The sequence below is a fragment of the Colletotrichum chrysophilum genome (genome assembly GCF_026319265.1).
Source record: "Colletotrichum chrysophilum strain AFK26 chromosome Unknown scaffold_18, whole genome shotgun sequence".
NCBI classification, from domain to species: Eukaryota; Fungi; Ascomycota; class Sordariomycetes; order Glomerellales; family Glomerellaceae; genus Colletotrichum; species Colletotrichum chrysophilum.
The window spans coordinates 392,437-406,984 of NW_026517305.1; the positions used below are offsets into that span (position 1 = coordinate 392,437).

The 14,548-nt window shown below is 53.8% G+C and overlaps 5 protein-coding genes across 5 annotated transcripts; 2 read left to right on the forward strand and 3 right to left on the reverse strand.

Annotated features, from left to right (window-relative positions):
- Positions 1–99: 99 nt before the first annotated feature.
- On the forward strand, positions 100–2,150 carry COL26b_003355 (uncharacterized protein; the record flags this gene model as incomplete). Its single annotated transcript, XM_053176253.1, has 2 exons — positions 100–1,698; positions 1,746–2,150. 2 exons carry the CDS (start codon positions 100–102, stop codon positions 2,148–2,150), a joined length of 2,004 nt encoding a protein of 667 aa, XP_053039874.1.
- A 1,304-nt stretch (positions 2,151–3,454) lies between these two features.
- Positions 3,455–4,333, reverse strand: COL26b_003356 (uncharacterized protein; the record flags this gene model as incomplete). Its single annotated transcript, XM_053176254.1, has 3 exons — positions 3,455–3,704; positions 3,764–4,247; positions 4,324–4,333. The coding sequence occupies 3 exons, from the start codon at positions 4,331–4,333 to the stop codon at positions 3,455–3,457; spliced, it is 744 nt and encodes a 247-aa protein (XP_053039875.1).
- A 2,672-nt stretch (positions 4,334–7,005) lies between these two features.
- Positions 7,006–9,303, reverse strand: COL26b_003357 (uncharacterized protein; the record flags this gene model as incomplete). The annotated part of the gene is made up of 3 exons (XM_053176255.1): positions 7,006–7,162; positions 7,410–8,820; positions 9,234–9,303. The coding sequence occupies 3 exons, from the start codon at positions 9,301–9,303 to the stop codon at positions 7,006–7,008; spliced, it is 1,638 nt and encodes a 545-aa protein (XP_053039876.1).
- A 1,393-nt stretch (positions 9,304–10,696) lies between these two features.
- COL26b_003358 (uncharacterized protein) lies at positions 10,697–11,136 on the reverse strand (the record flags this gene model as incomplete). The annotated part of the gene is made up of 2 exons (XM_053176256.1): positions 10,697–10,786; positions 10,843–11,136. 2 exons carry the CDS (start codon positions 11,134–11,136, stop codon positions 10,697–10,699), a joined length of 384 nt encoding a protein of 127 aa, XP_053039877.1.
- Positions 11,137–12,095: 959 nt separating this feature from the next.
- On the forward strand, positions 12,096–13,262 carry COL26b_003359 (uncharacterized protein; the record flags this gene model as incomplete). The annotated part of the gene is made up of 1 exon (XM_053176257.1): positions 12,096–13,262. One exon carries the CDS (start codon positions 12,096–12,098, stop codon positions 13,260–13,262), a length of 1,167 nt encoding a protein of 388 aa, XP_053039878.1.
- Between the last annotated feature and the right edge of the window lie 1,286 nt (positions 13,263–14,548).

Below are 14,548 nucleotides of genomic sequence, written 5' to 3' on the forward strand. Positions count from 1 at the left end.
ACCACCCCGACGACTTCAACCATCCCCCCCTCTCTCCCCACGTTATCTGCCCGCCATCGTGATCCTCGTCACCGCCTCGAGGATAGCCTCTATTTCGTCATGGCAGACATCAACACCCCCGACTCCTTCCCGGCCACTCCTGATGGCTTGGTCGATCGAGATGGCCTCAGCAGTCCCGCATCACCCGGTTCTGCTGACTCCTCCGAGGCCAGCACCCCGCTCGAGGCACCCTCTGATAGCATGTCCGACATCCCCAAACGCGTCCCCTCGCTGCGAACCGTCTCCGACCCCCAGAACATGACGCCCTCGTCGACACCGCTCGGTATGCTGAGCCACGCACGCCGACTCCCGCCGACCGCCTCAGTCATGACAGGAAGCATGGGCAGCGGTGCTATGAACGACATCATGGCAAAGGCGCGCGCTCTGCACGCTCAGCGCATGGGCAAGCCCGCCAGCACGAATCCTCCTCCCAACTCAATGTCGGGGAGCCCCGCTTCTCCCGTGCCTCGGCAGGGCTCGCCCGGTCTTTCCATGCCTGGAGGCGTCCCCGGTGGTTTGAAGTTGCCCGGCGGTTTGCCCGGCGGCCTGCCCGGTGGTATGGTGCGACCTTCACCTGCAGGCATGCCTCGCTCCGCGCCCGTTATCAAGACGAAGCCATCGCTTGCCGACAGGCGGCGTCCCCAAATGAAGCTGTCAGATATGGGAGGAGGCCCCTCGCCAGCATCACCGACGCCGAAGCTGTCAGACATGCAAGGTTCCAATGGAGGTGCCACGAATGGAACGCAGGGATCAAAAATGGACGATTTCAAAAAGTACATTGACTCGGAAAAGGGCTGGATCACGTTCGATGGCGCCGCAACCATTACCAAGACCGGTGTGAATTTCGCCAACGGCACAGCCTTCACTATCTCATTAGACGAGGTAGAGGTCATGGACGAACTTGGCAAGGGAAACTACGGCACTGTCTACAAGGTCAGGCATACGAAGCCACGAGCGCCCCGATTTGGAAGCGGCCTGAGTGGATTCAAGCATGCCAATCTGAGTACATCGCACTCAGATCCCTCGCCAGTGCGGGGCGATGACTCGCCAGTGACATCTCTGTCGGTGTCAGAGGGAGCGACTGGGAGAGTCATGGCCATGAAGGAAATCAGGCTAGAACTTGAAGAGGCCAAGTTCACGACGATCCTCAAGGAGCTGGTCATTTTGCACGAATGCGTTTCGCCGTACATCATCGACTTTTATGGCGCATTTTTCCAGGAAGGTGCCGTCTACATGTGTATAGAGTACATGGATGGAGGTTCCATCGACAAGCTGTATACCGGCGGCATCCCCGAAGGTGTCTTGCGCAAGGTCACGTATTCGACAGTCATGGGTCTTAAGTCTTTGAAGGATGAGCACAACATCATTCACCGCGACGTCAAGCCCACGAATATCTTGGCCAACACCAGGGGCCAAGTCAAGATTTGCGATTTCGGCGTTAGTGGAAACCTTGTTGCCAGTATTGCCAAGACGAACATCGGTTGCCAGAGCTACATGGCCCCTGAGCGGATATCAGGAGGCGGAATGGCTGCTGGCGCGGACGGTACATACAGTGTACAGAGTGACATTTGGAGTTTGGGCTTGACCATCATCGAGTGCGCTATGGGACGGTACCCCTACCCGCCGGAGGTATCGTCAACCATCTTCAGTCAACTAAGCGTGAGTTGTCCAAATTCCCTACAGAGATTTAAACTGACCGTTTTCAGGCCATCGTTGAGGGTGAGCCCCCAGGCCTTCCCGAAGAGGGATACTCTACTACTGCGCACGATTTCGTCAAGAAGTGCCTGAACAAGGTGCCGAAGGAACGTCCGACGTATGCCATGCTACTCCAACATCCTTGGATGCAGCCCTTCTCCAAGATTGAGACGATTGCAGAAGAGGCCGAAGAGGGTGAAGAAGCCGAGGCTGTTGCGGACGCGGTAGGCAAGATTTCGCTGTCGTCTGGTACCGAGGATGAAGAGGTCGCGGAGTGGGTGAAGTCGGTGCTTGATCGTAAGAGAAAAGAACTTGACCCCAGTGCCGCGTCACGCCCCGCCCTTCACGCCGCCCCGCTGGATAGTGTCAGCCCGACCGCGAGTCCTGCGGTGGGCTCGGAGAACAGGTTGGAATAGACGACGATGTCGTTGTAAGAAAAGCCCGAGGAGAACAGCCCAAGCGGTTGGTGGGGAGGCTGATGATTTCCACAAAATTCCCATGCTGACCGAGCTGGCCTCCGTTGGCCTTTTTTTCCTTTTCTTCCTATTCACCAACCCCTTACGGACCATTTCTATTTGTTTTCTCGTTTTCATACCCTCAATCCAAGTATTCTACGTTTGCATCATCAGCATATATCACTGGTTGGCAAGGAGTGTCTGCTTTGTTTGACGAGAAATCTCTTTGCCTTCGCGTTTCCTCCTCTTTTATGAACGGCAAAACACTTACAGCACTCTGGTCGCCCAGTATACGACATGGACGGCGTTCTTCCAGACATGGTCTGCATTTACTTTTGATTTTTGCTCTTTCCGCCCCGAAAGTCGACGCTTATGACGGGAGAATGGGTCTGTACGTGGCGGGGCGGTCTTCTTGTTATCACTGGAAAGGGATGGGAGGAAGTTTCATGACGTTTATACACGACAAGAAGAATAGGAAGATGAGAAAGACAAAAAGACCACGGTATCTGAAATGATGAGTGTTTGTGCGTGCTGTGAACGGGATATATGGTAGAGGGTGTATGTATCCGTGACGAATTCGCAAAACCGATTATGTGAGCGAAGGATTTGGTGTTGGTGTGGCGGCAATGGAGCTAATTCTTAACACCTATACGGTTATAAGGCTTTCCGTATGCACCAGATGGACAAGTCACACGAGTATGGTGATAATGACTTGAGACAGGAATGAGGAATCCGCCGGCCTCGCAGTTTCAACGTATCGGATTCATCAAGTTTTAGTACTCACATTCAGTACTAACCATCATTGCGTACCAACACCCGCATCAAGCGGATGAGTTAACGGATAAGAATAATTCATCAAAGTTCCAGACATGGTTGCAGTTCTTCAGGATGGCAGCATTGCCAGGTCAGCATTTAATGATATAATTATTTGTATTAAACTGGGCATTGACTATCCGCGGATAGCCTCGCTCAGTCAGGGCATGCCCATGCGCCAAGCCAAAATACGTAGGTGGATGGATGCGTTGCTTTCAACGCCGCCGGGAATGCAAAAAAGAAGAAACAGTCGTAAGTACATCATGCGCTCTGGATATCAACAGTCCTGCCAACTTCCCTTATCCGTCATACCAAACTCCAGTGCCAAGGGAATGATCCATCTCGATTCGTCCGTGTGTGTTTTTCGGTTTTGTGTGTAACATTGTGTATGGTTTTAATGTCTTGTAGGTGGTGTCCTACTTCCCGTGGAAAATGGCGATGCAGCGAATGATTTAGCTGTAGTCCTCCTTGACACGGTGGCCGGAGTTGACGTCGAAGGATCTGCGGCTGCGCACGCTGCGCTTGCGGCTGAACCTGCTAGGTCCCTTGTGGCCCTTATCGCCGCGGATGCCGATAAAGAAGAAAAAAGTCGCAATAAACAGAGCCGCCCAGGCACCCCAGCTGAAGGCGAATGCGTAGGTACCGATTTCAGCGTCGTGGCCTGCAGCTCGGAATGCGTTACGGGCCTTAACGAAGGTGGCACTGCAGAAAAAAAGTTAGCGTGATGCTTGCTTCAAGATCCGAGCAGGGGAAAAACGTACGTCATGAGAGAGACGGCGATGCTGAGGAAGAACAAGGCGGCGGCGGATACCATGAACGCCAGCGCGGATCCGAGTCTACCGCAGCAAGCGAGGAAGCTGCCGAACCAGGCGATGACGGTGAAGAACAGGGCGATGAGGTAGGTGACCCAGCCGAAGCGCCATAGGTAGTAAAATTCGGTGGATGTGGTGCCGCCGCCGTGGCCGCCCTCGAGGATGTCGGGAACGTTATCCGCGTTTTGGCTCCAGGCCCAGCCGAAGGCCGGGGCGGGCCAGGGACCCCAACAGTCGGTGTTCTGGTTGTTGCAGTAGTAGAAGTAGGTCCATCTCGTCACATCGCGGGCGCCGGTAATGCCTGCGGTGTTGGCTTCGAGGAAGTAGGTTTTGTTCAAGGGTGCGGTGTCTTTGACGCCAGAAAGAATGACGAACATCAAAAGAACAATCGACCCCGAGAGGAAGATGATGGAGGCTAGGCCGAGGCCGGCTTCTGGAATGGGTGTTGGTCGTTGGATTGCGAGGCATTGCGGGGGGGGGGGGGGGGAGACAAGGGAGGAAGGACTCACGTTTTACCATTGTTGCGGCTGTTTGATATGGACTCTGTTGAGGATGTAGATGCTTTGCGATGGCTGGGGGAGGATTGTTTTCGAGGGTGGTGGTCTGGGATTTGTACTCAGCGGATGTTTTGCCTGACGGGAGCCAGGCGATGTTGCGCAATGGATTGGATCTTGGGGAGGACGGGGGAGGGGGTAGGGGAGCCGGCACACACGAGTAATTCACGGGTTTGCCTTGGCCTGGAGGGGAGGGTACTCACCGGATTCGCAGAGAATGTTTCAGTTCGGATGGGGGGGGCTAGGACAGCTCTGTGTCTCTTGTTGCTGCGTGTGTTTCTAAGTGATTGCAACCCTCGTTCTCGGCCGAAGATGCTGTTGGTTCCAGAGTGTGAATGGGTAGGGATGATCGGGTGGTATTGTATTCGAGCCGGATGTTGCTGCTTCTAGGTGTTTCGGCTGGATGAAGCGATGGGACCAGTCCGAGATATTGGAGGATGGGAGAGAAAAAAGAGAGAAGAAACGGATTGGATGACGGGCGAGCAATCAGATGATGCAAAGCCAACCCAGGTTACGTGTGCCGGGATGCGAAGCCAAACTAGCGGGGAGAAAGGGAACCCCCTGCTGGTTTTGTTTCTCTGCTCTTTCTCACTGCTTCACCTCGGTCTAGCCTTACTGCCTAGGTCTCTGCTAGTGCAGAGCAGATGGAGGTAGGTACCTTCCAGGTTAGCTTGCAGCTTGGGCAGCTTCGGTGCTGGGATGCACCTAACGACTGGCGGTTTCCCACCGGCGGACAGCGCATCGTGGACCCGACCATGACGACACCACCGAGCCACTGCCGGGCCCACACTGTGGACAATGCCCTGCTGGACGGGGCATGGCACAGTCAGCTTCCAGGCGCAAACAGTGCAGCCTCCACCGCACCACAGAGTCCACCTGGAGTCCCTGCTGGGCAACGACAGCACCACCGTCGCTGCCACACCAATGACTGCTGCCAGCGCAGGGACCACACATCCATCCATCCTCAAGCGGGTCCAGCCATCTTCCCTGCCCCGACGTCATCCTCTGATCAAAGCGGACCAACACTGTTTTTTTTGCTCTCCTCTCCTCGCCTGCGTCCTTGTCGTCTGCCTTCTTTCCCCCCTCCAACGGGCCAACCACATCTGGCGCCTCGGAGAAGTGCGTTTGAAGCTGGTCCTAGGTTCACGTTGGATGTTTTCGGCGTGAGCACTACCTTTGAGCTAAAACCGAGTCGTTCGCGACAAGGCTCTGGACATGGCACCATGGGTCATCGAAATAAGGTCGTCGTCCATGACAATTGGGATGGCCGGGACTGACTAGGTTTTGCTGGCGTTCGGATGGACGTCTCGTCTGTTCCCGCTGCTGAGCTCCCGCCTCTTTCAACCTCATCATCCTGCTTCTTCCTCCAGCTCAAGCAGGTGCTCGAGCTTCCGTCTGCCAAAGCGGACGGTTGGCGGTGAACGGATAATCCCATCAACCACCCCATCCCTGGGACGAAACACCCCCTGCCCTGCCAGAAGGCTTATCACCTGCACCAGACGCAGGGTCTCGCAGCAGAAAAATATGCACGTCGGCACAGAACATCTTGCGTTCTGCCCTTCTCTTCCAAGGCCAACCGCAGCACCCGCAGCACCCTTGGTCGTTTTGTTGGTGGGATCTTCTCCAGGACCTTTCCACTAGAGCCTGATCTGCGGTGTTCGCGCTGCCAACTACCGCAATCTGCGCTTCCTGACCAAAAACGGCCTCCCGAGATTGCGCCGTCCCCTCTGTTTATTGCGCGGCTTTGAGGTGTACCAGCGTGGCTCAGATGCGGTGTGCTAAGAACACAAAATTTCTCTCCTGTCGCTGTCAGCTCGCACATGGAGGCTGAGCTGCCTGTACTCGCGTCGCCCTGTCCGTCGTCCCAGCCGGCCGGGTGACACGAGCCTGACTTTCACTTTGCATCCTGATAGATGCGCTGCTACCTCGGTTTCGGGCATCGCGGGTATTGGTGGCTCGAGGAGACATTGACGCAGCTTCGAGCTGGAGGTCTGAAAGAGTAGTGACAAATAAGACATATCACCCCTGGACTTGTGCCCTTCCGGGCGAGCGCCAGATCGACCGGCAAGGCCGGACTACCCACATAGCGCCGTGCCGGCGTCGGCTCAGCGCACTATGGAAGTCTGTAATGACACATGCTCTACTGTTCGGGTCTGTGCATGTCATCATGATGGATGGTTTGGAGATGGCGCATTCTTGGCCCGTTGTGAGACATTGTGTTGACAGCGAATTCACGGGCGTCATTGACAGTCTTGTGTGTCGTGATGATGACTGGCTGAGTCAAGTGCTGCGCTGCTGGAATCGCACTAATGTCTGTTTCGATGGCACCAGCCACGAAACATCTTTCTTTGACGGCGTGCTTCCGAGTTGGCATCTTTGAACTTCAGACGGCCGGAGCCGAGTGCCGGGCGCCGGGCGCCGGGCGCCGGCCGGGTCATCCTGGTCCGGTCAGGTATGGGAGACCCGTTCGTCCTCGGACACCTGATGGCTTACAGGCCGAACCGGATCCTCTTCTCATCTCTTCTCCAAGTCCCCATCGGTCTTTCAGGTAATCGCATTCGATGTGCAAGATGATATCAAGATCAATCGGTAAGGCTACGAATTGTTGTACTAGATGAAAGAGATAAATACAATGTCTTATGCTTCCTCGAAGCTGTCAAATTGTCCACCGCCCTCTCCGACACCGTCATTGCCGTTGATTTCTTGAGCAGTCGCATGGGAAGCATCGCGAGTGGAGATGCCTGCAGCAGTACCACCGCCTACTCGAGGGACAATATCAACACCGATGATGATGCTGGATAACAAGCTTAGTATGCCCAGTCCAATGTTCGCGAGGGTTTCGAAGTTAAGCGGCCTACTCGCAAGCCTCCGAGCAGTACCTGAATGCCATTCTTCATTGAATACCAGTCGGTGTCGTGTTTTCTCCTTAGAACAGAAACTGACTGTCGCAGTTCGACGTTCGAAGCTAAGTTCGACTTCAACCTTCGCGTCACAGCCGAAGCTCCAAGATGGCTGTATCTGGTCAGACTTCCCTCTCATACCAATATCCACTCGTCAGGAAACTTACATCCCATTCCGTCGGAGGAGGCAGGTCCGCAGTAAGAGAGCCGACTGTTGTAATGCTGTCATCGCCGTCTTCATTGTCCCATCGAGCCAACCGCAAATCAGCACCGACTTGGTGAGCCAGCTTGAACCTAACCGTCTGCTTCTCCTTGAATTTCTTGGGATCAATCACTTGGCCCTTCGCCAAGAACTTTCGCTTAGTTTCGACTTGCCCTTCCGAGTTGTAGGCCACGATACCATAGGAATGAAGAGACTTATATAACCAGAGACCGTCTCTCTTGTACGATTCGAGGGCGTCGTGGACCATTCCTTTACTGATTGTAGTTTCTGGCTCCTTTAGAAATATGATGTCTCTGATGGGTTTGAAGGTTTTCTGCGAGTCTCTGACTTTACCCTTGAACCAGTCCCGCACAAAAACGTTTCTGGTCATTCCTCCCGTGAGCACCAGCTGGTCCACGCTTCCTTCCGGGCGAGTCTCTGCATGTTCCTCGATTTGATCCCAAATCCTTTGGCACTCTTTCTTGAATTCCCTTTTCAGGGTGCCATGCATTTGAAAACGCAGAGTTGCAACGGGATCCGTGGAACGTGTAAGAGAAAGAGGGTAACGCTCCTCTTGATGTAGGGGCGAATCGCCATCGATACCATGCTTGGTATGCATGTAGTCTTTGCGACCGAGAATTGACCCTGCCTGTTCCTCGGCTACAGATTCCTTCTTGTCGGGGCTTATGTTTCTGAGAGAAGGGTTATCTGAGCTGGACAAAGTTATCAGAATCTGTTTGCGGAGATTTTTCGTGACTCTGTAGTCGACATGCACCGAGCCATAGTTTCGGCCGGAAGGATCGGTCTCGACTCTCAGCTTCACCCGCTTCCCGTCATCCTCCTCAACAAGGTACTTATTCACATCGGTGGTTCCTCCACCAATGTCGGCGATAAGAATGATCTTTCCAGGAGTTGGTCTGGAACCATCGGTGCCCGTGCAGAAAGAAGCCATCGCGGCCTGAGCCTCGTCCATATATGAGGCATTGACCCAATGATACTTCTCGTGTCCGAAACCGGAGGATTCGACAATATTTCTGAATCTTTCAATCGAGGTAGCGCTCCAAGTCGTCGGATAGCTGAAGAGAAACCAAGCGCGTATCAAGTGCCAGTCAGTCCCTCTCGGCAGTTCCATGGACAACTCCTTCTTGATGTGCGCGTACAAACCCTCTAGATACTCCGTGAGGCACGCTTTGGCTCTGTGAAAAGTCATTGTCTTCGTGTCGGAACGGAATACCTCGCCCACGTTCTCGTCCGACTCAGCCTGGCTGCCCAAATGATCTTCGCCTTCCTTTTCATCGCAAATTGCATTGCTGTCCGCAAACGGGTCGCCAGAAGAGTCATTGTCCCTACCTATGACCGCCTTGAAGAGTGTGTACACCGGATGTTGTGGTGAGTCGCGATACTTGCGTGTAGAGAAGCCCCACGCCGATTCTCCATCTGGGCCTTCAAGTACAACAGCTGACGGCACTTTCCCAGCATGATGTATCAAGTCTAGATACATAGACCAAGTCAATCGAAAGATCTCAACAGTAAGTGTAGATGGTAGAGGCTGCTACTCACTAGGCCAAGTATCTATCCTCTGCACTTTGTCTTTGGACGGCAGTGCCCAGGCTACTGAAGTCCCTAAGTAACATTTCAGCCATCTCCAATGAGCGATACAGTTGAGCAATGGGTTGTGATGTTGCGATGTTGCGATGTTGCGATGCTGCGATGCACCGTTGTTGTCGGTCTCATCTCACAGTAAAGAGAGGCTCGTTACTTACCAGTCAGGCCAAAGTCAATGCCCACGATCAACTGTGGCTTGTCAGGTCGTTCCTTGGTAGGCCCTGACATTGTGTAGGAAGCATCTGTTCAGGAATAATGGAGATGCTGTTGGTGAAAGGCTCGCTGGAACTTGCACGCACCTCGATTTACTTATGCAAAAAGCGATTGCGAAGGCGATCAGGCTGCGCCTCGTAGTGGTTCGCTTTGCCTCTTTGCGCAAATCTAAATCGCCTGAAGTCTACACATCATGCAGCTTTGCTAACATTATTACTCTCTCGTGAAACATGGTCATAAGTTGTGCATTGGTTGGTCCAAAGGGGAAAAAAGGCTGAATTGATGACGACGTCCAAGACTTGATCGGTATCGCCGACAGCTCCTTGCATGACGGCCAGCTTTCTTGCATCTGCTGCCTAGTCTAGCCACGACAGCCGTCTTGTGGAATGCAGTCAGATCTTGGCGATCTAAGAGACTGGAGATCTTCCTGGGGCGCGGCATGTGCCCGGAACTTCAACAAACCGTAGTGTGGAGGTCGTTTAGCATCCATATCAGCTTCAACCTACCTTCCCTGACGGAACTTCTCACTGTGTTAAAACTTAGATTTTCTTCCTGAAGTGGGCCAAAAGAATGGTGATTTATTTGCATGCATTCTCTGCACGTCGACACGGTTGAAGTTGGTGAGCCATCAACCGTAACCCACCCATCTCGGGCCACAGCCTGATATGTTACACCATATGCGTGCGCTTGGCACATTTCTTTTCTATCCAGTCAAGTTCAGCCTGCAGTAGAGCACCGCCATCCTGCAGGTTATGGTTGAAAATTCTGAACAGGTCAGGATTTCTGTGAAACGCAAACCACAGGTCGTTACACAACGTCTGAGGCAACCGTGAGGCAACTCGCAGGTGGTTCCCTGAGTTGACGCGGGCTAGAAAATGAGGCGAATGACACCAATGAGAACCGTGAGCGACCATGAAACATGACTGCAGGCAGGAAGTAGGGTATGCCATGTCTTGACAATCGAGATCCTCCTCTCGATCAAGGACAGAAGATAATGCGGAAAGTGCGCCAAATCGGTCATTACGTATAAGAACAAAAGCTTTGGAAAATGACATGGTGCCTACCACCCTTACTACTCTCAAAAGATTCGTATTCGGCGTTTCTAAGCCTCATTGCAGCTCCTAGAACGTGAAATGGCTTTTCATATCAGTAATGGCTGGGAATCGTTTGCTATCGGGGCGGATTCTTTTAGCTAAGCAGGGACGGCAACAACATGGCTTAAGGTTGCTGGGTGAGAGGTCGAGCACAATCTCAGTAGCTACATATACTCAATATTTCTCAATGGGTATCGATGTAACAGCCATGTACCCCTCCTAGAAGATTTCTACCAGCGTTTCCGACTAACGGGTTTCCAAAGCAAATTTCCAATATCCTGAAGGGCATATACGCATTTAAGGGCTTCTATGCCTCAGCAAGTGAGCTTGAAATTTTGAAGCGTAGAAAGAAAATGCACGTCGCACTTCTCGTCAGGTGACAGAGTGTAGGTTTGCCAGTTGTTCTAGCAGAAGAGTCAGTATTCCTGGTGAGAGGAAATGGGGAAAGCACACGACTAACCTGCTGTGTGTTGGGATTCCAGAATTGGACGGCAAAGTTGATGTCGTAGTTCATGTTGTTCTTGAAAGTGTAGAACCTCCAATCGGGAAATTTCGTGTCGTCCTCAACTCGTGAAATCGTAAGAGAGTTGAGTGGGCCATTGACGGATGAGCCGACATTCCTGGGTGCGTTGTACGCTGTGCATTTCAAGGGGTTGCCTCCAACTCCTCCGCCAACATTGGTGCATCCTGCCTCGACTAATCCGCTCAAGAACGGCAGCGTGGCCAGAAGGAAAGAGATACCGTTGAATTGCATGTTTGAAAACAAGGTGATGCCTGCAACGTGGTGTTGTGCGATGGATAGGCAAAAGGTGTAATTCAAGTGACAAGCTTCCCCCAAGAAAGACAGGCCAACTTACTTTTTTACTTTGTGTGTTTTCCCCCTATTTGTGATAGACAACCAGATGGACCCCTCGTTCGCCTCGCAACTATTCGTGTTGTCCCCGAGTCACGGCAACTCGGGTGCTAGAAAGACCGCTAAGACCAACCCACAAGTAGAGTGTTGTGATATTGCACTCTCAACTGAATGGATGTTAGTGCGAACTCTATTACTTGGACCAAGCACCTTTCGAAACCGATACAGTGGTTCTATCTTGAGACTCGAAGACTATGTTCCTCTAGTTGGGGGACATTATGCATGGTATTTTCGAGTAGGACAGTCTATGAAATCGAAGCTAAATGATGAGTTTAAGTTCCTTCACTTACAATCGTGGCCATACGTTGTTGCGCACTCCATCTAGATACTGACAAAAAAAAAAAACACGGCTGTGCGGCTGTCTCAAACTGGCGCATGACTCTGACTATATTAACTGCAATTTGCGCAAGAGTTACTGATCGCCAGTTCCGATGGAGTGCTCCGGTGGGATATTAGCCATCATCGTCCCCATTTTGTAAAACATCGTATTCCTCTGATACAAGTTAAGGCCAAGAACAGTAGAACCGAGACCGAAATTCAGAGCGGCCTGGAACAGGTGAAGATTCATTCCTATAGTCTAAGTCTGAATTATCTCGCTATAGCTTCAGATCATCATTGAGAGTATTTGGACAGATGCACATCCGTGTCTGACAGTTTGCTTCACGCAATCCTACGTCAAGTCAACCCACTTCCGCCCTGCTTCCTCTCAGAGCCTGGAGGAATGTCACTCGAGCCCGAAGGATCCGAATCCCTGCGGCTCTCATGGCCCGTGCTTGTGGTCTGCAACGCCTATCGATAAGATGCCGCCGTCAGTGCCCACATTGCTCGCCGCCTCAACCCCCTGGCTCGTTCCGCGAAACTCTGTTCAAGCTTTCGGACGAGAATTCCAAACCTCACCTGCTCAGCCTTACCTCCTCCCATCCAACGCTCGCCCAATCAGCACCAGCACGTACAGCAAGCCAATGGGACCACCGCGAACCGCTCTCGGCCGTGTCTGCGCTTCCACGACGCGAACCCTCTCCCACCGAACACTACGAAGCCTTACGCAGACGCAGACACGATGGAGCTCCTCGCAGCCCGTCTCGAAGCTCGTCTTCCCAGATGACGACGGCGCTGAACCAAGCGCCGTGCGCCACATCCACCTGACCTCCTCCTCCCCCCGCGACGCCGCCGGATTCCTATCATACACAGCCGCTTCAGATTTCCAAGCCTCCCTGCGCCAGGCCTTTCTCGACTGGAAATCCGCCCCGACGCCCCGCGCCCCATCGCCCCTCGTTGTGTCCTTCATCCCGACACCAACCTACACGCTCGGCAAACGGCAAAAGTCGCTGCGCGAAGACCAGGTGTTCCGCCTCACCCGGCCTCTCTCCGTGACCCTCGACGACGGCACAACTCGAGACTTCGCCCCCGCGGTCATCGAAACGGACCGCGGCGGCCTGACGACCTACCACGGCCCCGGCCAAGTCGTCCTCTGGCCCATCCTCGACCTGCGGAGCCCGTACTATCCCCACCAGACGGTCCGCTCGTACGCGCGCCTGCTCGAAGAAACGACCCAAGCGATCCTTGCCTCCTCTCCATCAGGGCCCGGCATCCCCACATACCTCTCCGAAGAAGACCCGGGCGTCTGGACCGAAGGCGCCAGGGCGCACGGCCAGGAGCGCAAGATCGCGGCCATGGGCGTCCACCTCCGCCGGCACATCACCGGCCTTGGCACGGCGCTCAACGTCGACGTCGTCGTGGACGGGGACGAGCGCGCCAACCCCTGGGCGAGGTTCGTGCCGTGCGGGCTGGAGGGCAAGACGGCCACGAGCGTGCAGGCCGAGGTCGGGCCGAGATGGGACGCGTGGGCGGCTGCTGGCGACGCGAGGGCGCGCAGGGAGTGGTATGCGAGGCGGTGGGTGGAGGAGTTTGCGAGGCGGTTGGGGGCCGCGGCCGTCGACGGGACGGTGTATCAACGACTTGCCTGATCCCCCACTCCTGGCTAGCTTTTCTCTCATCGGCTCTACTTACCCCTGCGGACGAGCAAAGCCCACGTTGGCACGTTCGCAGACGGCATTGGCCCTGGCAATTGCGTTACTGTTGTGGAATATGCGGTGCTCATCACGGCAGTCGAGGTGAAGGGGGGAGCGGGGGTGCGAAAGATGGTCTGGACCGCTCCGTTGGAGGCACCGCAGCGGAGCTGCCCAGGTCTGGCACGTCACACCTCTCTGCCGTGTCGTGTGCCTGTCCCCTTCACCTCTCTTATCAGTGATCCACCGCGGCTCTCGGTTCGGACCGGGACTTTTGCGTGTTATTCTTCTCTTTGGAGGCTTGTTTCCGGAGCCGAGAGCGAAGGAAGGGACTTCAGCTCGGCATTTCCGCGTTTTTGGAATGGAACTTCCGGCGCAAAAAGGATCTGCGGGTGAGCCGTGTATAGATCGTCCCCGTTTCAATGATACCAATGTCTTGTTTTCTGGTTTTTGGCCACCGCCCGCAGAGAGACACAGGAAATTTTTGCCGAGCAGGACGTCGAAATTCCTTCCGGCTCAGCTGTCCCTGAATGACAACGACCGAAATGCAACCTTGGCTGCTTCCGACGATCATAGGCGGTACCGAGATCCTTGGCTGCTGTTACATCACGCAGAATGGCATTTCATGATATAAGATATATATAATATCAATATCCGCATATATCAATCTCTCGAATCAAGCTACGTTGGAGATAAGCCGTGCTAGGCTGCGGTTAATGCTCAAGCATGCTTGCATGAGATCGGCGGGCGTGCAGAAGCACACCGGTTCATGGGTTGGCCCCGATGGCCTGTTCTCATAGGCGCGGAGCAAACCTCCTAGGGACGGTGGTTGATTTGGTCTTCTCTTCCCGAGGAGATGGCATTCGCGCCAAGACCCCGAGATGCGCCGCCGGCAGGCAACGCAGACGGGATCAACACTGGGCTGCCGCAGTGGCGGCTGTCGGTTCTTGATTTTAGTTCATGGACTTGATGCGACTTGAAGGCAGAAGGAGTGTAGGTCACCATGGTGTACAGTTGTCAGGATGCAGAAACTTTGGAGTGAGAACCAAATCCCACGCATCCGCCACTGAAGACCTTGGGTTTTGTTTCATCAAACTTGGTCATGGAACTCTAGGACAGTACGTCACCAGCGTTCACATAAAATTGTTGCTAGATTAAGAAAGCAAGGAAATGTAACCACAACCAGTCCAATTAGAGACAACGCCGATGCTATGATGAGTATCAACCTGAAGATTGAACCGTCC